Here is a 25001-nt window from a genome sequence, read left to right on the forward strand (position 1 = left end):
CCCGGGGGGGGGGGGGGGGGGGGAGGAGGCTCAGTTGAGTATAGGTCAATAGAGTACGAGGTTTTGTTACTTGTATATTATTATTATTATTATTGTTAAAAAGTTTAAAAATTTCTGTTTTGTTACTGTTATCGTTTCGCTTGTTTTGCAAGCGGGAAAAATGTTGCTCAGGGAAAAAAATTTCAATAAAATATATATTTTTTTTTAAATGAAGGAGGACCCCCTGTCGCTATGGATATATGCGGGGCAACCGAACAGTGTGAATATGGTGCCAAGGGCTTTAATGACTGTGGCCGCTGTCATGTCGGGGCAGGGGATGGCGAAGGGGAAACGGGAGTACTCGTCCACCACGTTCAGGAAGTATGTGTTGCGGTCGGTGGAGGGGAGGGGCCCTTTGAAATCCAGACTGAGGCGTTCAAAGGGGCGGGAAGCCTTGATCAGGTGCGCTCTATCCAGCCTGAAAAAGTGCGGTTTGCACTCCGCGCAGATGTGGCAGTTCCTGGTGACTGTACGGACCTCCTCCACGGAGTAGGGGAGGTTGCGGGACTTTATAAAATGGTAGAACCGAGTGACCCCCGGGTGGCAGAGGTCCTCGTGGAGGGTTTGGAGACGGTCTATTTGTGCGTTGGCACATGTGCCGCGGGATAGGGCATCGGACGGCTCGTTCAGCTTTCCGGGACGGTACAAGATCTCGTAGTTGAAGGTGGAGAGCTCGATCCTCCACCTTAAGATCTTGTCATTTTTAATTTTGCCCCGCTGTGCATTATCGAACATGAAGGCTACCGACCGTTGGTCGGTGAGGCGAGTGAATCTCCTGCCGTGACCCCGTTCGTGACACCAAATGGGACCCTTAGGAAGTGGTATATGTGGTGTTGGGTGTTCTGACACACAGATGAGCCAACACAGTTGCATATGGTACAACGCTTCTTTATTTAAACTTACTATTTACAGTTTGGTCTTTGCACTCTGCACGTGGGGGGTTCCCTGCTTGTGGTGTTTTAACAGCTCTTTCTTGTTCCCTTCTCCCCAGACCTACTGACCACCAGGTGTCGTGCTCATGCTTTTTATGTGGTTGGTGTTCTTGTCTGTGATTGGTTGTGGTGTTGTGTACTCTGATTTGCCTGTTAGTGTGTCCATCATGATGTGTGTGTTTGAATATCATGACATCCCCCCTTTTTACAAAGATATGTGCCTACGTGGTAATAAATATGATCGTGTCGTGAGTGCATCTAAGAGTGTGTGTGTGTCGTGTGCAGCATGTGCATATGACGGAACTATGTACATGGGGCGATGTCGGGTGCGTCACATGAACCAAGTTGTACCATAACATAACATAAATGCGAACGAGAGAAGAAGAAAAAAAAAAACTTGAACAGTTGTCCAGTCAGACGACATCTGGAACGATAAACAACAACAGGTTATCATGTAAAATTGTGCAACTTGTTAAACATATGAACGGTATTATAAGTCCAGTCTAATGGGCTTGCGACGAGTTCGGGTTGACCGCCTCAAGGGTGGATCAAGAACCACCGGCTGCTGTGCAGGCATGGCCATGGGTGGCGATGGAAAGGGCGTGATGTGCGGCAGCTCCACAAAGTCATCCTCGGAAGCCTGTTGAGGATCTGGCGTGTGCGTACTGTGTGGCTGTGAGCGTGGAATTCGGCGAAGGGCGCGCCGATTGCGGCGACGCACGGAACCATCCGGCATGCGAACCAGGAACGAGCGGGGAGCCACTTGTCGGAGGACTTCGGCCGGTGCTGACCAGCTACCATACGGTTGATGGACGCGTACTTTGTCTCCGGAGGACAGGGGGGGCAGGTCCGTCGCTCGTGTGTCGTACCGACTTTTCTGGCGATCACGCTGCAGTTGCATGTTCCGAAGAACCGCCTCATGGTCTGTTGTTGGTGCCAGGATGGAAGGTACCGTCGTCCTGAGGGAGCGACCCATTAGTAGCTGCGCTGGCGAGAGACCCGTGGATAGCGGGGCCGATCGATAGGCCAGCAAGGCAAGGTTAAAGTCCGATCCGGCAGCAGCCGCCTTGCACAGGAGCCGCTTGGCGATGTGGACACCCTTTTCAGCCTTCCCGTTCGATTGTGGATGCAGAGGGCTGGATGTCACATGAGTGAAACCATATGCTGCGGCAAAGGACGACCATTCACGGCTGGCGAAACAGGGTCCATTGTCTGACATGACAGTCCTTGGAATGCCATAGCGAGCAAATGTTTCCTTGCAGGCCCCAATGACTGCGGACGACGTCAGATCATGGAGAGGCATAACTTCCGGGTAGTTTGAGAAGTAGTCTATAATAACAATGTAATCTCTGCCGAGCGCGTGAAATAGGTCAACACCCACCTTCGCCCAGGGGGACGTCACCATCTCGTGTGGTAGAAGTGTTTCCGGAGGTTGCGCCGGCTGAAACCTCTGACAGGTTGTGCAGTTGAGCACCATGTTGGCTATGTCTTCATTAATACCCGGCCAATATACCGCCTCCCGGGCCCTTCGTCTGCATTTTTCGACGCCCAAGTGGCCTTCGTGTAGTTGATGAAGAATCATCTGGCGCACGCTGTGCGGAATAACGATCCTGTGTGATTTCATAAGGACCCCGTCTATGTTGGTGAGATCATCTCGCACATTATAAAACTGGGGGCACTGCCCTTTTAGCCACCCTTCCGTCATGTGGCGCATCACTCGCTGCAGAAGGGGGTCAGTCGCCGTCTCTGCGCGTATGTGGGCCAGACTAGGATCATCAGCTGGCAGATTTGCTGCTGTCAGAGTTACGTGTGCCTCAATTTGACGCACGAACCCCTCCGCATCTGGTGGTGTGCTCACTGCTCGGAAAAGAGTGTCCGCCACGATGAGCTCCTTCCCCGGAGTGTAGATCAGTTCAAAATCGTACCTCCTGAGTTTAAGTAAGATGCGCTGGAGGCGAGGAGTCATGTCGTTCAGGTCTTTGTTAATGATGTTGACCAGGGGGCGGTGGTCAGTTTCGACCGTAAATCGTGGCAGGCCATACACATAGTCGTGGAACTTGTCCAGTCCAGTTAACAAGCCCAGGCATTCTTTTTCGATTTGCGCGTAGCGCTGTTCGGTAGGGGTCATGGCTCGTGAGGCATATGCAACCGGGGCCCATGACGACGTGCTGTCTTTTTGCAGGAGTACCGCTCCAATACCAGATTGGCTGGCGTCTGTTGAGATCTTTGTAGGGCGAGTCGTGTCAAAGAAGGCCAGCACTGGTGCCGTGACCAGTTTGTGCTTGAGCTCCTCCCATTCCCGCTGATGCGATTGGTGCCAGTTGAATTCTGTCGATTTTTTTACGAGATGGCGCATATTTGTTGTATGAGAAGCCAGGTTGGGAATGAACTTCCCAAGGAAGTTGACCATACCCAGGAATCTTAAGACAGCCTTCTTGTCAGCCGGTCGTGGCATGGCTGTGATGGCGCTAACCTTGTCTGCATCGGGACGGACCCCTGACCTTGAGATGTGGTCCCCGAGGAATTTCAGCTCCGTCTGGCCGAAGGCACACTTCGCACGGTTGAGACGCAGGCCATTTTGTCGTATGCGGGTAAAGACACGTCGTAGACGATGCATGTGTTCCTGCGGAGTGGTGGACCAAATGATGATATCGTCCACATATACACGTACCCCTTCGATGCCTTCCATCATCTGCTCCATAATGCGGTGGAAAACTTCAGATGCTGAAATGATGCCGAATGGCATCCGGTTGTAGCAGAATCTGCCAAAAGGGGTGTTGAATGTGCATAGTCTTCGGCTGGCCGGGTCCAGTTGGATCTGCCAGAATCCTTTGGACGCATCCAATTTAGTGAATATTTTGGCTCGCGCCATCTCGCTGGTGAGGTCTTCTCGTTTCGGGATGGGATAGTGTTCCCGCATGATGTTGTTATTCAGATCTTTAGGATCTATACATATACGGAGCTCGCCAGAGGGCTTCTTTACACAGACCATGGAGCTGACCCATGGCGTGGGCTCCGTGACCCTGGATAGGACCCCTTGGTCCTGAAGAATCTGCAGTTGTGCCTTGAGGCGGTCTTTGAGTGGCGCAGGAACCCTGCGAGGTGCGTGAACGACAGGGATGGCGTCCGGTCTGAGTCGAATCTTGTACGTGTATGGCAATGTCCCCATGCCTTCAAAAACCTCCTGGTTGTGAGCAAGGAGGGAATGGAGATTTGCGTGGAACTCAGCATCCGGGAAGTCGGATATCTCATCTGGAGAGAGAGACATAATGCGCTGTACCAGGTGAAGGACCTTACACGCCTGTGCGCCCAGTAACGAGTCCTTTGATGAGCCGACAACTTCGAAGGGGAGTGTGGCCGTGTACATCTTGTGGGTCACCTGTAGCTGGCAAGATCCTATGGACGGGATGACGTTCCCGTTATAGTCAACCAACTTGAGCCGGGATGGCGTGATGGGTGGTTTGACCTTCATGGCCTGGACTGCAGAATATGCAATCAGGTTGGCGGATGCGCCGGTGTCCAGACGGAAGGCGACGCGCGATCGGTTGACCGTCAGGGTTGCACACCACTCATCGGCTGGATTGATGGCATTGACCTTGTTGACATTGATGACGGAAACGCGGAAGGCATCCTGGTCATCTGCATCACTTAGCTGGAAGTCTTGATGCGTGGGCTGGACGGTCCTGACTTGTCTGCGAGATTGTCGAGGATGCGCCGGATGCATGGGTTGAGCCGAACGACAGTGGGCTGCGTAGTGGCCCATCTTGCCACATCTGCGGCACTGTCGGTTTTTTGCAGGACATTGCCCTTTTAAATGTAGAGCTCCACAATTGCCGCACGTCATGACGTCACGGCGTTCGTTGCGCCACTGCGCATGCGCAGTGCGATCTTGCGGTGGGCGCGCCTGCGCAGTGCGTCTCTCGTTGTGGCCGTTATTTTTGGCGCGCACCTGCGCGGGAGACCGCGAATAGCGCGGGAAGCGGCCGCTGTCGTCCGGGCCGTGGGTCGGGAAGTGATCGACGGCCTGGATGCGTTCGACGTCGTGGGCGGCCTGGCTTGCCGATTCGACGGCTGGGGACCCCCTCCGTGCCAACTCGGACGCCTGAAATCGGGCAAAACGGCAGGTAGCATTTTCGTGGAGGACACAGGCTTCCACAGCAGACGCTAAGGTGAGGCTTTTCATTTTAAGAAGCTGCTGGCGTAGGCCACTAGAGGCAACGCCAAAAACAATCTGGTCCCTGATCATGGACTCTGTGGTGGTGCCGTAACCGCAGGACTGCGCTAGAATCCGGAGGTGCGTCAAAAAGGGTTGAAAAAGCTCCTCCTTACCTTGCAGGCGTTGCTGAAAGAGGTATCTTTCAAAACTTTCATTTACTTCAACTTTAAAGTGCTGGTCCAGTTTGAGGATGACCGTGTCATATTTGGCTTGGCTTTCGCCTTCTTCGAACACCAGTGAGTTGAAGACGTCGGTTGCGTGCGGACCTGCGTAGAAGAGGAGCATTGCAATCTTCGAGTCATCCGAGACATTCTGTTTTTCGGTGGCACGGATGTACAGGTCAAATCGCTGCCTGTAGAGCTTCCAGTTGGTACCTAGGTTCCCCGTGACTTGCATCGGCTGCGGTTTGCCGGTGTGGTCCATGTCCAGAATGTCAGGTTAGTAGGCAGGTATCGATCCACTCCTGTACCATGTGGTGTTGGGTGTTCTGACACACAGATGAGCCAACACAGTTGCATATGGTACAACGCTTCTTTATTTAAACTTACTATTTACAGTTTGGTCTTTGCACTCTGCACGTGGGGGGTTCCCTGCTTGTGGTGTTTTAACAGCTCTTTCTTGTTCCCTTCTCCCCAGACCTACTGACCACCAGGTGTCGTGCTCATGCTTTTTATGTGGTTGGTGTTCTTGTCTGTGATTGGTTGTGGTGTTGTGTACTCTGATTTGCCTGTTAGTGTGTCCATCATGATGTGTGTGTTTGAATATCATGACAGTATAGACGCCGTCTGCCTCGAAGGCTGTGTACTTGCGGTCACCTGGGCGGATGGGGAGCTGGTGGTAGGCGGACTTGAGGTCCACGGTGGAGAAAACCTTATACTGGGCAATCCGATTTACCATGTCGGATATGCGGGGGAGAGGGTATGCATCTAGCTGTGTGTGCCTGTTGATGGTCTGGCTATAGTCTATGACCATCCTTTGCTTTTCCCCGGTCTTTACTACTACCACCTGGGCTCTCCAGGGACTATTGCTGGCCTGGATTATGCCTTCCTTCAGCAACCGCTGGACTTCAGACCGAATAAAAATCCGGTCCTGGGCGCTGTACCGTCTGCTCCTAGTGGCGACGGGTTTGCAATCCGGGGTGAGGTTTGCAAACAAGGGCGGCGGTTCAACCTTGAGAGTTGCGAGGCCGCAGATAGTGAGTGGGGGTATTGGGCCGCCGAATTGAAATGTTAGGCTCTGCAGGTTACACTGGAAATCTAATCCCAGTAATGTGGGCGCGCAGAGTTGGGGAAGGACGTAGAGCCTGTAGTTTTTAAACTCCCTCCCTTGCACCGTTAAGTTCGCGATGCAGAACCCTTTGATCTCTACGGAGTGGGATCCTGCAGCTAGGGAAATCTTTTGCGCACTGGGACGGATGGTCAGAAAACAGCGTCTTACCGTGTCGGGGTGAATGAAACTTTCGGTGCTCCCGGAGTCGATCAGGCATGATGTCTCGTGTCCGTTGATCAGCACCGTTGTTGTCGTCGTCTGGAGCGTCCGGGGCCGTGATTGATCCAGCGTCACTGAAGCCAGTCGTGGTCATAGTGTCTCGGCGTCTTCTTCGGACCCCGTGGAGCCGTCGATGCTGGGGTCCTTTGTTGTCATCCAAGATGGCGGCGTCCATGAATCGCACGCGGCCGGGGGTGGACAAAATGGCCGCCCCCATGGATCGCACGTGGTCGAGGGTGGACAAAATGGCCACCCCCATGAATCGCACGTGGCTGGGGAGTCACAAGATGGCGCCGCCCATCCTCCCCTCGCGGTGGCCGGGACCCAAAATGGCGGCGCCCGCGGGTCGCACATGGGGAGCTGGGGGGGGGTTGGGGAGCGTTTGGGATGCGTTGGGCTCGTTCTTCTCCGGGGATTGCGGCGACCCCCCGGGACCGGCACACAGCCGCGTAATGGCCCTTCTTGCCGCAGCTTTTGCAAATAGCTGCGCGGGCCGTGCAGCGCTGCCGGGGGTGTTTCGCTTGCCCGCAGAAATAGCAGCGGGCCCCCCCGGGATGATCTGGCGCTTTAACCGCGCAAACCTGTGAAGGAGGAGGGGGGGGGTTGTCACGACGGGGGTCCATGGAGCCCAAGGGGCTGCCGCGCGGTTGGGGCCGTAGGCGCGGGCGTTTTGCGACGCCACATCTAGGGAAGCTGCAATGGCCCGTGCCTCTGAGAGTCCTAGCGACTCTTTTTCTAAAAGTCTTTGGCGGATTTGGGGAGAGTTCATACCTGCCACAAACGCATCGCGAATTAGCATGTCCGTGTGTTCAATCGCGTTTACCGGTGGGCAGCTGCAGCCCCGTCCCAAAATTAGCAGCGCGGCGTAGAATTCCTCTAATGATTCTCCGGGATTTTGCCGTCTCGTTGCGAGTTGCTAGCGTACGTAGACCTGGTTCACGGGGCAAACATAGATGCTCTTCAGTGCTGCGAGCGCCGTCGGGAAATCCTCTGCGTCTTCTATGAGAGGGTACATTTCCGGGCTTACCCTCGAATGCAGGACCTGCATTTTCTGGTCTTCTGTGATCCGGCCGGGGGCCGTTCGGAGGTAGCCTTCAAAACAAGCTTGCCAGTGTTTAAAAACTGCTGCCGTGTTCGCTGCGTGGGGGCTGATCCGCAGGCATTCCGGGGCGATCCGGAGCTCCATAGTCCTTTAAGCTCGCTCAATAAATTGTAGCGCACAATGACTTACGAGAGAGACGAGTAGAGATGAAGTCGATGAGGCTTTATTGAGCGAGACTTGTCCCCAGCAGTTCAGCAACAGAATGGAGCGGCGGGGAGAAGCTCGGGTTCTTATACTCCGCCTTCAGGGCGGAGCCAGGAGTCAACAGCCAACCAGGACCCGGGATCTGTCAGCCAATAGCATCACGGCTTCACAGTCCCACATGACCCCTAATACATACTGACCTGCTGCACTGGTTCTCATTAACCATTACTTCCTGTAATTTTACCATTATCTGTAGTTCCTAGTTCGGTTCCTGACTATTCCTTTACTCATTGTCCTTTTACTTGTTTTTGGAACTGTATTGAGTTCTCCTGAGGCCTTACTTTGTACCCCCCCCCCCCCCCCCCCCCCACCACCACCACCCTTTGCTGGTTTAAAGTCCTTGTGACCACCTTATTTATTCTTTCCACTAGAACACTAGTCCTAGATCAGCTCAGGTGGAGACCATAAGACATAGAAAGAGAATTAGGCTATTAGGCCCATCGAGTCTGCTCCACCATTCAATCATGGCTGGTATGTTCTTCATCCTCATTTTCCTGCCTTCTCCCCGTAACCCCTGATGCCCCTATTAATCAAGAGACCGCCCCAATGGTACAGATCCCTCCTGTCCCAATACTATTGCCAGTGCCTCATGAAATGGAACCCCTTTCTCACACCACTCCTTTTGTCATGTGTTTACTTCCCTAATTATCTCAACCCGATGCCAATTTGCACGTGACTCTTATTATGACCCTTGAGGACCGGTTTAATTTTGTTCAGAGATCCTGATAATCCCCAAAACAGGTCCTCTTTCCTAGTCATTTTTAAAATAAATTTAGAATACTCAATTCTTTTTTTTTCCAATTTAGGGGCAATTTAAGCACAGCCAATTCAACTGCCCTGCACATCTTTTTAAGTTGTGGGGGTGCGACCAACGCAGACACGGGGAGAATGTGCAAACTACCCACGGCCGGGATCGAACCCTGGACCTTGGCGCCATGAGGCAGCAGTGCTAACCACTGTGCCACCATGCCGCCCTCTCTTTCCTATGTTGTTTGTCCCAACGTGGAACACAACAAATGGATCCTCCCACTCCCATATACTTTCAAGCCGGTTAGAGATATCCCTCACTCTGGCACCAGGCAGGCAGTATACTACACAGGACTCTCGGTCATGCTTACAAAGGATGCTATCAGTTCCCCTAATTATAGGGCAGCACCGGGGTACAGTGGTTAGCACTGCTGCCTCACAGCTCCCGAGACCCGGATTTGATTCCGACTTCGGGTGACTGTCTCCGTGGAATCTGCATGTTCTCCTCGCATGTGTGGATTTCCCGGATTTGATTCCGACTTCGGGTGACTGTCTCCGTGGAATCTGCATGCTCTCCTCGCATGTGTGGATTTCCCTGGGTGCTCCAGTTTCCTTCCACAGTCCAAAGATGTGCAGGTAAGGTGGATTGGCCATGATAAATTGCACTTAAGTGGGGTTATGGGGAATAGGTGGGGGATTGGGCCTAGGTTGGATGCTCTTTCAGGGGGCGTGTGCAGACTCGATGGGCTGAATGGCCCCCTACTGCACTGCAAGGATTCCATGATCTCAAATCCCCTACGGATAGATATATTTCTGATTATAAAAATGTGTGAAAGGGATATAGGGAACACGTAGGGAGGTGGATTTGAGATAAGGAAGAGATCCGCAACGATCTGATTGAATGGTGGATTGAATTTGAAGGTCTGAATTGCCTACTTCTGTTCCTCATCCTATGTACAACTACCACTTATCCTTTTGCTCCGCTTGCTTGAATGGCTTCTTATACCACGATGCAGTGGTCAGCTAGCTCATCCTCCCGACAGTCCTTTTTCTCATCCACACAGGGAGCAAGAACTTCATACCTGCTGACAAGGTCAAGAGCTGAGGCTCCTCCATTTATGAATTCAGGATCCCAGGCAGCACGGTGGTGCAATGGGTTAGCCCTGCTGCCTCATGGCGCCGAGGTCCCAGGTTCATCCTGGCTCTGGGTCACTGTCTGTGTGGAGTTTGCACATTCTCCCGTGTTTGCATGGGCTTCGCCCCCACAACCCAAAAGATGTGCAGGCTAGGTGAATTGGCCACGTTAAATTGCCCCTTAATTGGAAAAAATGAATTGGGTAATCTAAATTTATTTTTAATTTTTTTTTTAATGAATTCAGGATCCCTCTAACTGCCTCACCTGCAGTCACATCCTGCTGTCCCTGGCCACTGCCGAATTCAAGGCATTTAATCTATGGAGTATGACTGCCTCCTGAGCTCCTGAGACAAAGCATCCAGGTAACTCTCACCTTTCTGGATGTGCTGCAGTGTCTGAAGTTCAGACTTCAGCTCATGAATTCTGAGCCAATATTCCTTGAGCAACAAACACTTGCTGAAGATGTGGCCACTGCAGCTCGCAATGGGATGTGCTAGTTCCCACATCATGCAGCTACAGCACAATGCCTGCTCAGCCATTGCTACTTCGTTAATTGATTAATTAGTTTTGCAGTTTTTTTTTTTCAAATTTGGTACATATTCCCTATCAGCCAATCAGGTCACAGCTTTCCCGTGACATCCATTTTTTAGTTTTTTTCAGCTTCAGTGGAATCCCTGATACTTGTTGCTCCAATGCTCCGCCCTCTGAGACTGCACCCTGGAGACTAGGCCGTGAATTCCCAAGGTAAATTACTTGAGATAATTACTGCTCCAATGCTCCGCCCTCCTAATCTGCTCCCTGGAGACTTCTTGATTACTTACTGCACCTGCATACTAACGTTTTGTAACTCATGCACAAGAACACCTAAATCTTTCTGTACCTCGGAATTCTGCAGTCCTTCTCCATTTAAGTAACACTCTGCTTTTTTATTCTTCCTGTGAAAGTGAACAACTTCACACTTTCCCACATTATATTCCACCTGCCAATTATTTGCCCACTCACTCTACCTGTCAATATCAATCTGCAAACTCTTTATGTCTTGCTCACAACATACTTTCCTACCTATCTTTGCATCATCTGCAAATTGAGCCACCATGCCTTCACTTCCCTCATGTAAGTCATTGAAATAAATTTTAAATGTTGAGGCCCAGCACAGACCCCCGTGGGACTGCACTCGTCACATCCTGATGATCAGACAAAGATCCATTTATGCATACTCTGTGTTTTCTGCCAGGCAATCAACCTTTTATCAGGTTAATATGTTATCTGCTAAACCATGAACAATCTTGATGTGGCACCTTATCAAAGGTCTTCGAGAAATCCAAGTGCAGCATGTCTACAGGCCCCGCTCTATCCACGGCACATGTTACGCTAGTAAATTGGTGCAAAGAAAAATGGACAAATTTTAACAACCAAATATCATCTTGGATACGAAGGGTGTGAAAGGCACAGAGGCCACAAATTTTTTGAACTGCATTCAAGAGAGTTTTTCCAGCAAGCGCTTGACAAGCCCAATGAGATTTAATCTTAGGAAATGAAACTGGGCAAGTGGATGAAGTAGCAGTGCGGGACCATTTGGGCAATAGCGATCATTACATAGTGAGATTTTGCATCATTATGGAAAATAACAAAGATAGAACAGGAGTAAAAGTTCTAAGTTGTGGGAAGACACATTTTACAATGCTGAGAGGTGATCTGGTGAAAGTAGACTGGAAGGTCAAATCAGTGGGAGGCACTGAAAAGCAAGGTTCTGTGGGCACAGTGCAAACATATCACCACTAAGAAAAGGTGCAGGACTGCCAAATCTAGAGTCACCTGGTTATCCAGAAGCACACAGGGTAAGATAAAGCAGAACAATAAAGCGAATGACAATCACAAAAAACTTAATGCTGTTGAAAGCCTAGCGAAGTATAGAAAACACAGAGGTGAAGTGAAAAAATGAAATTAGGAGAGCTAATAAGGGATATGAAAAAATACTAGCAGTTAAAATCAAAGAAAATTGAAAGATGTTCTGACTACATTAAGAGCAAGAAGATAGCCAAGGGATGGCAGGGTTGATATTACAATCCTTGGCCAGACCCAACAGTTGCTAGGATACCAGACCAAAACTGGAAAGATTCTAACTTTAACCTCATAAAGAAAATAGCTTACAATTACCAGATAAAGAATGCTCAACAATAACAATGAAACACTCCTAATCGTTATATTTTATTTCCACTCAAGCAAAACCAATCTCAGGTCAAAATCCACTTTTAACTGGTGTCAGCAAACACAGTAATACTTACCAAACATTGGATAACGATCTTATGAGACTGTTTGAAGAAAGGAACCTGAGCTCTGCCAGAATAATGCAGAACCTATGGCTGTATTCTTCAGAAGCTGTTTCTCACCCTGCCTTCCAGTCAAAAACTAAACTCTGCCTTCCTGCGAGAGAACTGGAACATCCCTAGCTCCTCCCATTAGTTCCATCATCCTTCTCCCACTCAAATCCCATGGCCTGATTATTTAAGTTTAACTACAATGAGTGGGATTCTCCGTTTCAGAGTATTGATGTCGGGATAGAATTGGTGGACTTCTACGAAAGTAAAATTGGCGCTGGTTCTGGAGCAATTCTGGAATCGTTAATGGGCTAGCACTGGTGCCACATGGAAAATGAATGATTCCAATGGAAAATGGTGCTAGATTCGCTTGGGTTGGGTTTTGCACTCGAGATGCTGACAAGCTACAGCCACATATTTGCCCTCCACTTCCCACACACAATTATCCCAGCTAAAAAGATGGCACCCTTTGTGCTGGAGCATGCCAAACCCGTTGCTATGCTGTCAAGGGCCAGAGAGTACCTAAGGGGATGGCCTGGGGGAAAACCCATATGACCCGTGGCACTAAGTCCAAAGTGGGTTGCAGGCGGCATGCACAGCCCCAGAGAATATTGGGTCAGGCCCTCTAATGACATCCCAAGCAAAGTGAGAGAGGAAGTATTGGAGGGACTGACATCCTTGAAGGTGAATAAATCACCAGGGCCACATGGATCGTCTCCCAGGTTGTTAAATGAAGGACATAGCAGATGCCCTGAGGATTATTTTCTAATCCTCACCAGATACAGGCAAGGTCCAGAGAATTCGATGTCTATGAGCACTGCACCATTACTTTAAAAGGGTGCAAGGAGAGCCCAAATAATTATAGGCCAGTCAGACTGTCTGACCCCTGTGGTAGGCAATTTATGAGACCAATTCTGAGAGACAGAATAATCTGTCACTTGGAGAGAAATGGATCAATCAGCAATTGTCAGCACCATTTTATTAGAGGAAGGTCATGTCTCAGTAAGTTAATTGCATTTTGTTTTAGGGATGTAGACATCTCAGGTGGCCACCTGCAAAGGACCATGGAAATTATGGCCAACCCAGGGCTCAGACAGACTCAGAGTTTGTGTGTGTATTTGGAACCCAGATAGTTGGCGAGATCGAAACCCCCGCTCGTTTGCATTCTAATGGCCCATTTCCCCAGAACAAAGAACTGTACTCGGGTAACCGATACAGATACAGACTAATCAGCGCCACTCCCTTTACTCACTGACAAACAGCCAAGGTCAATGACCACTAAGGACACGCCCAGCCATCAAGGCACCCGCCCCTTTATTGGCCAAATTCAAAGGCAGTGATCGAAGCTTGTCGAATTATTGGGTCCACGTTAATGACCGCCCCATAGAGCGCGAAATCCCAGAGGGATAAGAAGAGACACAGCCATGTGCTCGGTCTCTCTTGGATCCGGCCTATGCCAACCCAAGTGCAGCATAACGACCAGACAGACAAGTTCAAGACCAACGATCACTACCAGACGGATGAGCCCAGCAGAAACAGAGCCCCTTCTTCCACCCAGTCATGCATGATCCGGACAAAGGCCTTGTCCATCTGCATAGAGCTGGTTGCCCTGAAGTTAAGTATAGATTATTGTAGTTGTTAGGTGTAGTTTAACTTGTAGTGTTTTGTGTTGCATGTCAAAGTAATCCTTGTGTGTAAATAAAGCATCTTTGAACTTGAACTGACTAAGTGGTTGCGTGGTCCTTTGATCGATATCCGGTAAAGCCTTGTGGTGGTATCATTTGATACCTGGCGACACTAAAGAGCATCATTATTAATTGGCAACATTAATTAGCGACTCCGGTGCCGATTGGCAACAGGAAGTAACAAAGTGAATTGATGAGGGCCCTTCGGTGAATGGTGTCCACATGGATTTAAGTAAGGCACTCAACAGGACAGGCTGGTTTGAAAATTAAAAGACCATGGGAGTAAGGGGAATGTGGCAAGATAGATCCAAAATTGATTCAGTGACAGGAAAGGAAAGGTAATGGTTGACGGATATCCTTGTGAATGAAAAGCAGTTACTAGTGGTGTTCCATTGGTCTCTGTCGCATTGAGTATTGTAACAGCAAAATCTTTACTTCACAACTTGTAATCATATACAAATAGTAAAGGGTACGGGTATCGAGCTGACTCCATCCTAGGTTTTTACACATCACTGTGTAGAATGACTCGAGCTCTGGGTGTTCCGTTTTGGATCAATATCAAAAGTGCTCTGATGATAGCGATATCATGGGCCAGAATTCTCCGGCCATTGGGATTCTCTTTTCCCGCCAGTAGCACAACCCTGCCTGTGGGTTGCCTGGTGGCGTGGGACGGCTTCAATCAGGTCCGTCAGCCATGTGTTTCCTGGCCGTGTGCAGTTTGCTGGCAGTGGGATTCTATCTTCCCGTCAATCATCAATGGGAAGTTTCCCATTGTAACCACCTCACGCCGCCACGAAACCCAAGGCCGGGGCTGTGCTGCCGACAGGAATATTCAATCTGGGAAATCCCATTGACTCATGGCGGGAGTAGAGAATCCCGCTGCAAACAAACGGCATGCCGCCGAGAATCACAAGGATGGGGGAATGGAGAATCCAGCCCTATTGATAACATCCTGATACCATAACCAGTGCTTTGATTGCAGCACTACAAATGATCTGTTTAGGAATTTTCTGCATGGCCGCCACCAAAACCAGTGGGGCGCAGACAAAATGTCAGCATTTATTTATTGAGAGAGCAAGGGCAATCTGCAGCAAGGGGAGAGTTTTCTGAGCCTAGGTGCTTCTTCCGGGGACTATGTTGTTGGGGGGGGTGAGAATCGAATAGGAGAGAGGGGACAAATCGGAAGGGAGGTACGCTGATTCTTATCCAAGGTGACCCATTTCTCGCACCATTTTCTGTATTTTACAAGCCATCCCATGGCCAGCCAGAGGCACAAGACAAAGTAGACTTCAGATTCACCGCAAACTGAGGTACTGGCATATATAAAAATAAAATCAGGGCATCCTCGGAGTTTACTGCACAGATCTTGCACAACATTTTCAAGCACTTTCCATGTGAGGCACGAGTCACAATGAAGTTTGGCTGGGTTTCACATCTGCGTACACAGTCTCCTCCTCTTTCACTCTATGCGCTGAAGCGTGCGTCGTTTCATTAAGATTCAGCGACGCGTAAACAATCTCTTGGCCAACCTGTTGAAGAGTGCAGAAAGACAATTTTCAGATTTCCATTTCACCCCAGTAGGGGACATAACCGATAATATAAGCATACATCACGAGAAATAACAACAGATGGTATTTACGTGTTGACCTCTTTGTCTTCTGAGGGGTTCTAAATCTTGGTCGAGCCGACAACGCCCACATCCCATGAAAGTATGAAAAAATGATTGGGTGCTAAATGTCCAGGAACCCAGATAAAGGTCCACAGCAAAGTGTTAATCAATGCAATCAGGTAATACAAGCACGAGAGCTCAAATACTCGAGTTAGCATAAAGATTGCATTTGCCGTCCCCAATAGCCAGCTAATGGAAACACTGCATTTAACACACTCATTAGCATAAACACGACATTTAACACACCCCAGTCAATGGAAACACTGCTTTTAACACACTTCAGATAATTGAAACACACCGAGTTAGCGTAAATGCAGGAGCCAGCATTTATTGCCCATCAGTGAGGGGAATTTTAATAGTCAACCACGTTGCTGGATCTGGAGTCACATTTCGGCCAGACCAGGACGACAGATTTCCTTCCCGAAAGGACAATCGTGAATCAGGTGGGTTTTTATAATAATTGACAATGGTTTCATGGTCACCTTTCGAGTTTTAATTCCAGATTTTTATTGAAGCCAAATTTTACCATCTGCCAGGGCGGGATTCAAACCCAGGTCCCCAGAGCATGACTCTGGGACTCTGGATTACTGGTCCAGCGATAATACCGCTACACCACTGCGTCTCCTGATGTAAACACTATATTTAACAGAAGCTAATGTAAACACTACGGGTGGGATTCTCCATCGACCAAAGCTGAAATCAAGAAAGGCGATTGGGCGGAGAATCGGTTTTATCGCCGAAATCGTAACAGGCGCCAGTTCACGCCAAATCGCAATTCTCCGGTACTTTGACAGCATCATCAATCCATTCCACTCAGCACGTACAGTAAACAGCATTTGCCCATTATTAGCGGGTCCGGCCCGGTATTCTCGGGGTCATCCGCGATTCTCCGCCTCTGCTGGGGGCAATTCCCGGCAGCAAAGTTCACTCGTGCTTTTAAAAATCGAGAAACAGGCACCGCAGTTGAGGGAGAGAGAGAGAGGAGGCAGGACATGTAGAGGCGTGACTGTGGGCTGCCGGTCCTGACACTGGCCAGGCTGGCTGTTGGGGAGGGCCAGTCAGGGCTGGGGTTGCGGGGGGCGGGGTGATGGGGGGACTGGCCTTGGCGCCGGGGTGACACCCCCCCCCCCCCCCCGGGCCACAGGACTAGAGCAGTGCCCAGGCACAGACCTCCATTGCCACGGACTACAAGGCAGCCACCTTGCTGCGCACCCAACTGATTATCCAGCTTGATCCCTGGTTCTGCAGAGTGCCACCGGCCGTATGGGTGCCACGACCCCATCTCCCCACACCCCAGCCTCCACCCCGAAACCCCACTTTTGTAAGGGCCACGAAGAATCCAGCATGAGTTTTAAGGATATAAAGTAATAACATTTATTTACTATAACATATATACATAACAGTAGCAGTAACTTCCCTTGCTACATACTCCTTCCTGCTGGTTCCTGAACTGGCCAGCTTTATTTATACGAGGAGTTTACTAGTGGTTTCTCCGCCCCCCTCATTGGGGAAGCTCATACTCCCACAGGATTGTGGGATAGTCATTAGTCCCCAGCCAATGGTAAGTAGGCAGGTTATAACACCCACCCTCTGCCATACCACCCCTACACCCCCAACTGGCTGCCAACAGCCAGCAGGGCATCACGCAGCCCACCCAAGGGCAATGCCCACAGTAGCCCCTACAGTGACGTGCCGGACGGGGCCCACGGAATGTACCACTGGCAAGGGCAGTGCCAGGCAACAGTACCCCTTACAGGAGGGATAGGTGCCAAGGCCAGAGTCTCCCATGGTGCCGGGCACCAACGGGCCCAGGGGTGCAGGGATGGGAGAGGGAGGGACATGCGAGGGCAGAGTCCACAGTGCCAACCATGTAGCCCGTTGGACCTGGTTAGGCACGGGGTACATACCTTGCTAACATGCCAGCCTCTCAGCCCCTTCAGACAATGGACATTAGAATACAATCAGCAATGGTGGCCTTCCTCCTAGTTGCCGTGGCCCTGGGGGATGTACTGCGGCTGTACAAGTTAGAGCTGCTCGGGACGGAGGCCCTATATGCCCAATCGGTACAATACATCCATTTGAATGTGGACCGAGCCCATCAGGATGACCAGGTTAATGTAAACATTACATTTAACACACCCGAGTTAATGTAAACACTGCATTTAACACACCCGAGTTAATTTAAACACAATATCTAACACCCCCGAGTTAATGTAAACACTACATTTAACACACCCGAGTTAATGTAAACACTACATTTAACACACCTGTGTAAATGCAAACATTACATTTAACACACCCGAGTTAATGTAAACACTACATTTATCACAGCCGAGTTAATGTAAACACTACATTTAACACACCCGAGTTAATGTAAACACTGCATTTCACACACCCGAGTTAATGTAAACACTACATTTATCACAGCCGAGTTAATGTAAACACTGCATTTATCACAGCCGAGTTAATGTAAACACTACATTTAACACACCCGAGTTAATGTAAACACTACATTTAACACAGCCGAGTTAATGTAAACACTAATTTTATCACAGCCGAGTTAATGTAAACATTACATTTAACACACCCGAGTTAATGTAAACACTGCATTTAACACACCCGAGTTAATGTAAACACTGCATTTAACACACCCGAGTTAATGTAAACACTATATTTATCACAGCCGAGTTAATGTAAACACTGCATTTAACACACCCGAGTTAATGTAAACACTGCATTTAACACACCCGAGTTAATGTAAACACTACATTTATCACAGCCGAGTTAATGTAAACACTGCATTTAACAATCCGAGTTAATGTAAACACTGCATTTATCACAGCCAAGTTAATGTAAACACTACATTTATCACAGCCGAGTTAATGTAAACACTGCATTTAACAACCCGAGTTAATGTAAACACTGCATTTAACAAACCCAAGTTAATATATACACTGCATTTAACACACCCGAGTTGATGTAAACGCTGCATTTAACACGCCGGAGTTAATATAAACCTACTGTGGCCACTTAAAGTGTTGTCCAGTGGGTTACTGGGAAAAGTGGATGTGATGAACGATTACTGTAACACTGTAACCTTGTCATCATGTAAGGTGATGTCCCCTTTCAGACCGGGCTTGGAGCCCTGGGGACTCCGCCTCCGGCTTCGCCCATCTGGGAGCCGTATATAAGGGGCCGCCTTGTGGGCGGCACCCCAGTTAGCACACGTCTTGGCACCAGGCTAGTCCTTAGCTTATTAAAGCCTTCTTTACCGTTTACACTCTAAGCGTCGTTACCGAGGGTACCACAATTTAATAAGCTAAACTACATCAGGATGGACGCAGGCCTAAAACCAGAGAAACTCAACCTGGAAGCACGGACACCGGAGGCAAAGGAAATGTTTAAATACTGGCTCCGATGCTTCGAGGCCTACCTGGACTCCTCAGAGACTCCCATCCTGGGGCCACGCAAGCTGCGTCTACTCCACGCCCGGGGGAGTCACAGAATGTCCGCCACGCTCGACAAGCCGACGACTTATGAAGAGGCGGTCGAGCTACTCTGCAAGCGGTTCGTCAAATCCATCACCGAGGTGCACGCCAGGCATCTGCTCTCTACCTGCCGGCAGCGCTCGGGGGAATCGCTAGACGAATTTGTCGAAAAACTCACCCCGCTTTCCAAGGACTGTGACCAACAGGATGTGACAGGGGAAGTCCATATGAACCTGCACATCAGAGACGCTTTCGTGTCCGGCATCCACTCGACCTACATCCGGCAGCGGCTGCTCGAAAACGGGCAAAAGACCTCCAGGACACGCTAACGCTCGCCTCCTCGCTGGAGGTGGCCCGACATAATTTGGGTACGTACCCCGCGGACTGTGCGAGCTCCCCTCCGGACAGCCTCAGACTCAGCCATGTTACAGGCCTGTGCCACGCGGTGACCCGCTCATCATGGGGGCACACCGTGCTACTTCTGCGGGCAGGGCCAGCAACCACGCCCACGCTGCCCAGCCCGCTCCGCGATCTGCAGCGACTGCGGGTAGAGGGGCATTTTGCGAGGGTCTGCCTGGCCAGGCCCAGGGGCCAGAAGAACAAAGAACAGCCGGCCCGAAAATCAGGCTCTCAGGACCGCAGGCCTCACAATGCGGCTGCGCACCGACACGACACGCCCCCTTCTGACGCGTCATCAGCCTTGTGCGAATCATGGCAGCGGCCATCTTCTCGACCCAACATGTGCAACCGATGGCGGCGGCAATTTTACGAGTCCGATGTCGCTGAGGACTCGGACTACCCGCGAGTGGGAGCGATCACCCTCGACGAAACTCGGCCAGAACATCTGCAAAACTCAATGATGAAGGTTCAAGTCAACGGGCGCGACACTGCATGCCTCTTCGACTCAGGGAGCATGGAGAGCTTTAGCCATCCTGAAACATTAAGGCACTGCTCCCTGCGCACCCATCCCGGCATCCCAAACCATAGCCCTCGCATCCGGGTCCCACTCGGTACAAATCAAGGGGTACTGTATTGCGGATCTCTCGATCCAGGGCGCCAAGTACACACGTTTCAAATTTTATATCCTTCCCCACCTCTGTGCCCCCCTGCTACTCGGACTGGATTTCCAGTGCAGCCACCGAAGCCTGACACTGAAGTTCGGCGGACCCTTGCCCGCGCCCCCCCCTCACGGTATGCAGCCTTGCGACACTGAAAGTCGCACCCCCCTCGCTATTCGCGAACCTCACTCCCGACTGTAAGCCCGTCGCCACCAGGAGCCGGCGGTACAGTGCCCAAGATATGATTTTTATCAAATCAGAGGTCCAGCGTTTACTGGGAGAGGGGGTTATCGAGGCTAGCAACAGCCCTTGGAAAGCACCAGTGGAGGTAGTCTGGTCCGGGGATAAGAAACGGATGGTCGTGGATTATAGCCAGACCATAAACCGATTCACGCAGCTTGATGCGTACCGCTTTCCTTGCATCGCAGAAATGGTCAATTGGATCGCCCAATACAGAGTATTTTCCGCGGTCGAACGCAAATCCGCCTACCACCAGCTCCCCAACCGACCAAAAGACCGCCCCTATACTGCCTTCGAAGCAGCCGGCCGGCTCTTCCACTTCCTCAGGGTCCCCTTCGGCGTCACAAATGGGGTCTCCGTCTTTCAAAGAGCGATGGATCAAATGGTGGACCAGTACGGTTTGCGGGCTACATACCCGTACTTGGACAATGTCACCATCTGCGGCCAAGACCAGCAGGACCATGACGCAAACCTCGGAAAGAATCTCCAGACCGCCCGAGCCCTTAACCTGACCTATAATGAGGAAAAATGCGTTTTCCACACAACCCGGCTTGCCTCCTCGGCTACGTCGTGGAAAACGGCGTCCTAGGTCCCGACCCCGACCGCATGCGCCCCCTAAAGGAACTCCCCCTCCGCCGCAGCCTCAAGGCCCTCAAACATGCTTGGGGCTCTTCTCCTACTACGCCCAGTGGGTCCCCAAATATGCGGACAAAGCCCGCCCACTCATAAAGACCACCACATTTCCTCTCTCAGCTGAGGCTCGATTGGCGTTCAACCGCATCAAGGCCGATATCATCAAGGCCGCTATGCGCGCGGTGGACGAAACTATCCCCTTCCAGGTAGAGAGCGATGCGTCAGACATCGCCCTGGCTGCTACCCTCAATTAGGCAGGCAGACCAGTAGCGTTCTTCTCCCGGACCCTCTCGTCTCAGAGGTTCGACACTCTGCAGTCGAGAAGGAGGCACAAGCAATTGTGGAGGCTGTACGACACTGGAGGCACTACCTAGCCGGTAGGAGGTTCACCCACATCTCCGACCAACGGTCGGTCGCCTATATGTTCGATACCACGCAATGGGGCAAAATAAAAAATGATAAAATTTTGAGGTGGAGGATCGAACTCTCCACCTACGATATCAAGTATCGTCCAGGGGAGCTCAACGAGCCCCCAGATGCCCTGTCCCATGGCACATGCGCCAAAGCGCAGGACGACTGCCTGCAAGCCATCCACAATGACCTCTCCCACCCGGGGGTTACCCGGCTCGTCCACTTTATCAAGTCCAGCAACCTACCTTACTCAACCAAGAAGGTCAAGGCCATGACCAGGGCCTGTCAGATCTGTGCGGAGTGCAAACCACACTTCTACCAGCCAGACAAGGTTCGGCTCGTGAAGGCCTCGGGGCCCTTTGAGCGACTGAGCGTGGACTTCAAGGGGCCCCTCCCGTCCACCAACCGTTATGCCTATTTCCTCACCATTATCAATGAGTTCTCCCGCTTCCCATTCGCCATTCCCTGCACCGACATGACCTCAGCCACCGTGATTAAGGCACTGCACAGCATCTTCACTCTGTTCGGTTTCTCCGCTTATATCCACAGCGAGCGGGGTACATCGTTCATGAGCGATGAACGCTGTCAGTATCTGCTCAGCAAAGTCATCGCCTCGAGCAGAACGACCAGTTATAACCTGCAGGGAAACGGAATTGTGGAGAGGGAGAACGCGACAGTTTGGAAGGCTGTCCTTCTGGCCCTACGGTCGAGAAGTCTCCCAACTAACCGCTGGCAGGAGGTCCTGCCCGATGCGCTACACTCCATTTGGTCACTCCTCTGCACGGCCATGAATGAAACCCCTCACAACCGATTGTTTGCCTTCCCCAGGAAGTCTACCTCCGGAGTCTCGCTTCCACCTTGGCTGACGGCTCCGGGACCTGTTCTACTCTGGAGGCACACAAGGAGCCATAAAACGGACCTCCTGGTCGAGCAGGTCCGATTACTCCACACCAACCCGTTAGGCCTACGTTGGGTACCCCGCCAGCAGGCAAGATACGGTTTCCCTCCGGGACCTGGCATCCGCTGGATCCCCCACTACAGACGCCCCTTCCCGCACCGCTCCCCTGCAGGACCCAGCACCCCCTACAACACACCCCCTCCCGGCCCCACTCCCTGTTGGTGAGCACCTACCGCGCGCGCCCCCCCCCCTCTATACACCCCGCCGGCGCCGGCACCACTACCCCCAGCCCCACCTGTTCTCCCTGCGCCCCGTTCCCCTACCCCAACCCGGACCAAGGCTCCGACCGCCGTGCTCCCGGACGTACCCTCAACCAAGACGTCCGTGTCCGCCGCACCACCGCCCGAGCTGAGGAGGACGATCCGGCCACCGAGACGAATGGACTTGTGATGGCACTTCACCCCCTCCAGACTTTTTTTTTTAAACAGGGGGTGAATGTGATGAATGGTTACTGTAACACTGTACCCTTGTCATCATGTAAGGTGATGTCCACTTTCAGACCGGGCTTGGAGCCCTGGGGACTCCGCCTCCGGCTCCACCCATCTGGGAGCCGTATAAAAGGGGCCGCCTTGTGGGCGGCACCCCAGTTAGCACACGTCTTGGCACCAGGCTAGTTCTCAGCTTATTAAAGCCTTCTTTACCGTTTACACTCTAAGCATCATTATTGAGGGTACCACAGTGGACAAGGGTATGGACAAACAGGCTGCAAGCAGATCAAATAAAGCTACTTACATATTACATAGAACATACAGTGCAGAAGGAGGCCATTCGGCCCATCGAGTCTGCACCGATCCACTTAAGCCCGTATTTCCACCCTATCTCCATAACCCCTCCTAAACATTTTGGCTACTAAGGGCAATTTAGCATGGCCAAACCACCTAACCTGCACGTCTTTGGACTGTGGGAGGAAACCGGAGCACCCGGAGAAAACCCACGCAGACACGGGGAGAACGTGCAGACTCCGCACAGACAGTGACCAAGCGGGGAATCGAACCTGGGACCCTGGAGCTGTGAAGCCATTGTGCTATCCACAATGCTACCGTGCTGCCCTTGAAAAAGCTTTGCAGACTTCAAACAAGTTCACATGTTGATGCGAATAGCATAAGTAAAGGGCTATCCCCAGGCTACCAACAAGATCAATCGAGCTGTCTTGTTAATCACAATTGTGTACCAGATACAGCGGCACCAAACTTCCTTATTTGGAAGGGCCTACATGTTTCCAACACCTTCAAGTATGGCCATTGAGTGCCCACCCCAAAATTGATGTGGCAGCCCTTGATTGAACTTTATCAATCAGGCTGATTGAGCCTGATCAATTGATTGACAAATGACCCAGAGACCGCCCACCAAAAGAGTCACGAAATTCAAACAGCATGAGAGTTACTGCACGGATTAATATTTTCTCTGGAGCAGCAGTAACTAACAACGGTGGACCGGCCGACAAAGGAGACCATCCACACTACCAACAGAAGGAAGACCAGAACCAGAAGAGAACCAGATTCATAACCAACTAAGAAAGGACTACAAGACCAGAACTACAGATGACAGGTCTGTATCTGCGTTATGCTTGTCAGTCAATGCCAAGTTAAGTTAATATCTTGATATCTTGGAACTATTGGGATATAGTGTAACCTATAATTGGGAGTCTGTGATTGAATAACCATAACCATTGTGTGCGTGTGAATAAATATTGTTCTGTTTTATAAACTGAGTCTCATAGTCACTTGTCCACCGTATATGAGTTAAGACACACTGTGGTTTAGAAAGGGCAACATTTTAGCACCACCAGATGGGACACGATTAACAGTAACGATTGTTGCTCCAAAAAATCCCTCAAATCTAATTAAAAATCAGTATACTCCGTACTGGACAGATTACTAATTTCGGGTTGTACTAATTACATCAGTTATTAACAGGGAGAATAGGGTAAACTCTGTTAGTTTGCACTCAGAGGGTTCTGGACCGGAAAATAGCCCATAGGCCGTACCCGTAGTCCAATCGACTCCCCCCACCACCACCCCCTCACCCCCGTAGCCAGAGATGAGCGACCGGAGTTCATAGGTGGCAAAGTGTCCCACATGGGAGGAGAAAAGTAGAGAATATATAAAGAGAGAGGGAAAAAGTAGAGAATATATAAAGAGAGAGGGATGGCCCCTATGTGCAGAATTTTGTGAGAATAGAGAGACAGGTCCCAGAGCAATAGGACAACCCTATTGGGAGGACCTGAATAAAGCGCGGGGAAAGCATGCGCTAAAGGTGAGAAAGCGATAGCAGTAGTGTGCTGCTTGGCGCAAGTAGTGGGAACCGAGAAGGTCCCAACGACCGCTCCCATGCAATTAGCAGACGGAAAAGAGGAAGTCACAGGAGGAGATACAAGCATTGAGAGGAAATAAAGCATTTAAATGAAGCACATCAGCACGTGTTAATTAAAGTAACAACTGCCTGGAAGGAAGAAGTGGGGAATGAAGCAGCGCATGGCAGGGAGAGGTAGAAAGAATAAAGAACGAATGGCAGGGAGACGCTGATAGGGCGAAAAGCACCTGGCAAGAAGGAATCGATAGGGTTAACAACATACACCAGCAGGAGAAAGCAAAGCTGCAGGAAGAGATAACAAAATTAAAAGAGGAAGGAAAAAGGAGGTGGCAAAATTAAAAGGTGAGAGGCAGGAGGAGGTGAAG

The 25001-nt window shown here is 50.7% G+C and overlaps 1 protein-coding gene across 2 annotated transcripts in view; it reads right to left on the reverse strand.

Annotated features, from left to right (window-relative positions):
• Positions 1-12052: 12052 nt before the first annotated feature.
• Positions 12053-25001, reverse strand: part of LOC140386567 (nectin-1-like) — a 59189-nt gene continuing 46240 nt past the window's right edge. For both annotated transcript variants that reach the window (XM_072468997.1, XM_072468996.1), the window contains one exon: positions 12053-15395. In XM_072468997.1, coding sequence (XP_072325098.1) covers positions 15273-15395 — 123 coding nt within the window. In that variant the 3' untranslated portion in view covers positions 12053-15272. The remainder of the gene's footprint in view (positions 15396-25001) is intronic.

The sequence above is a fragment of the Scyliorhinus torazame genome, chromosome 12 (genome assembly GCF_047496885.1).
Source record: "Scyliorhinus torazame isolate Kashiwa2021f chromosome 12, sScyTor2.1, whole genome shotgun sequence".
Taxonomy (NCBI): Eukaryota; Metazoa; Chordata; class Chondrichthyes; order Carcharhiniformes; family Scyliorhinidae; genus Scyliorhinus; species Scyliorhinus torazame.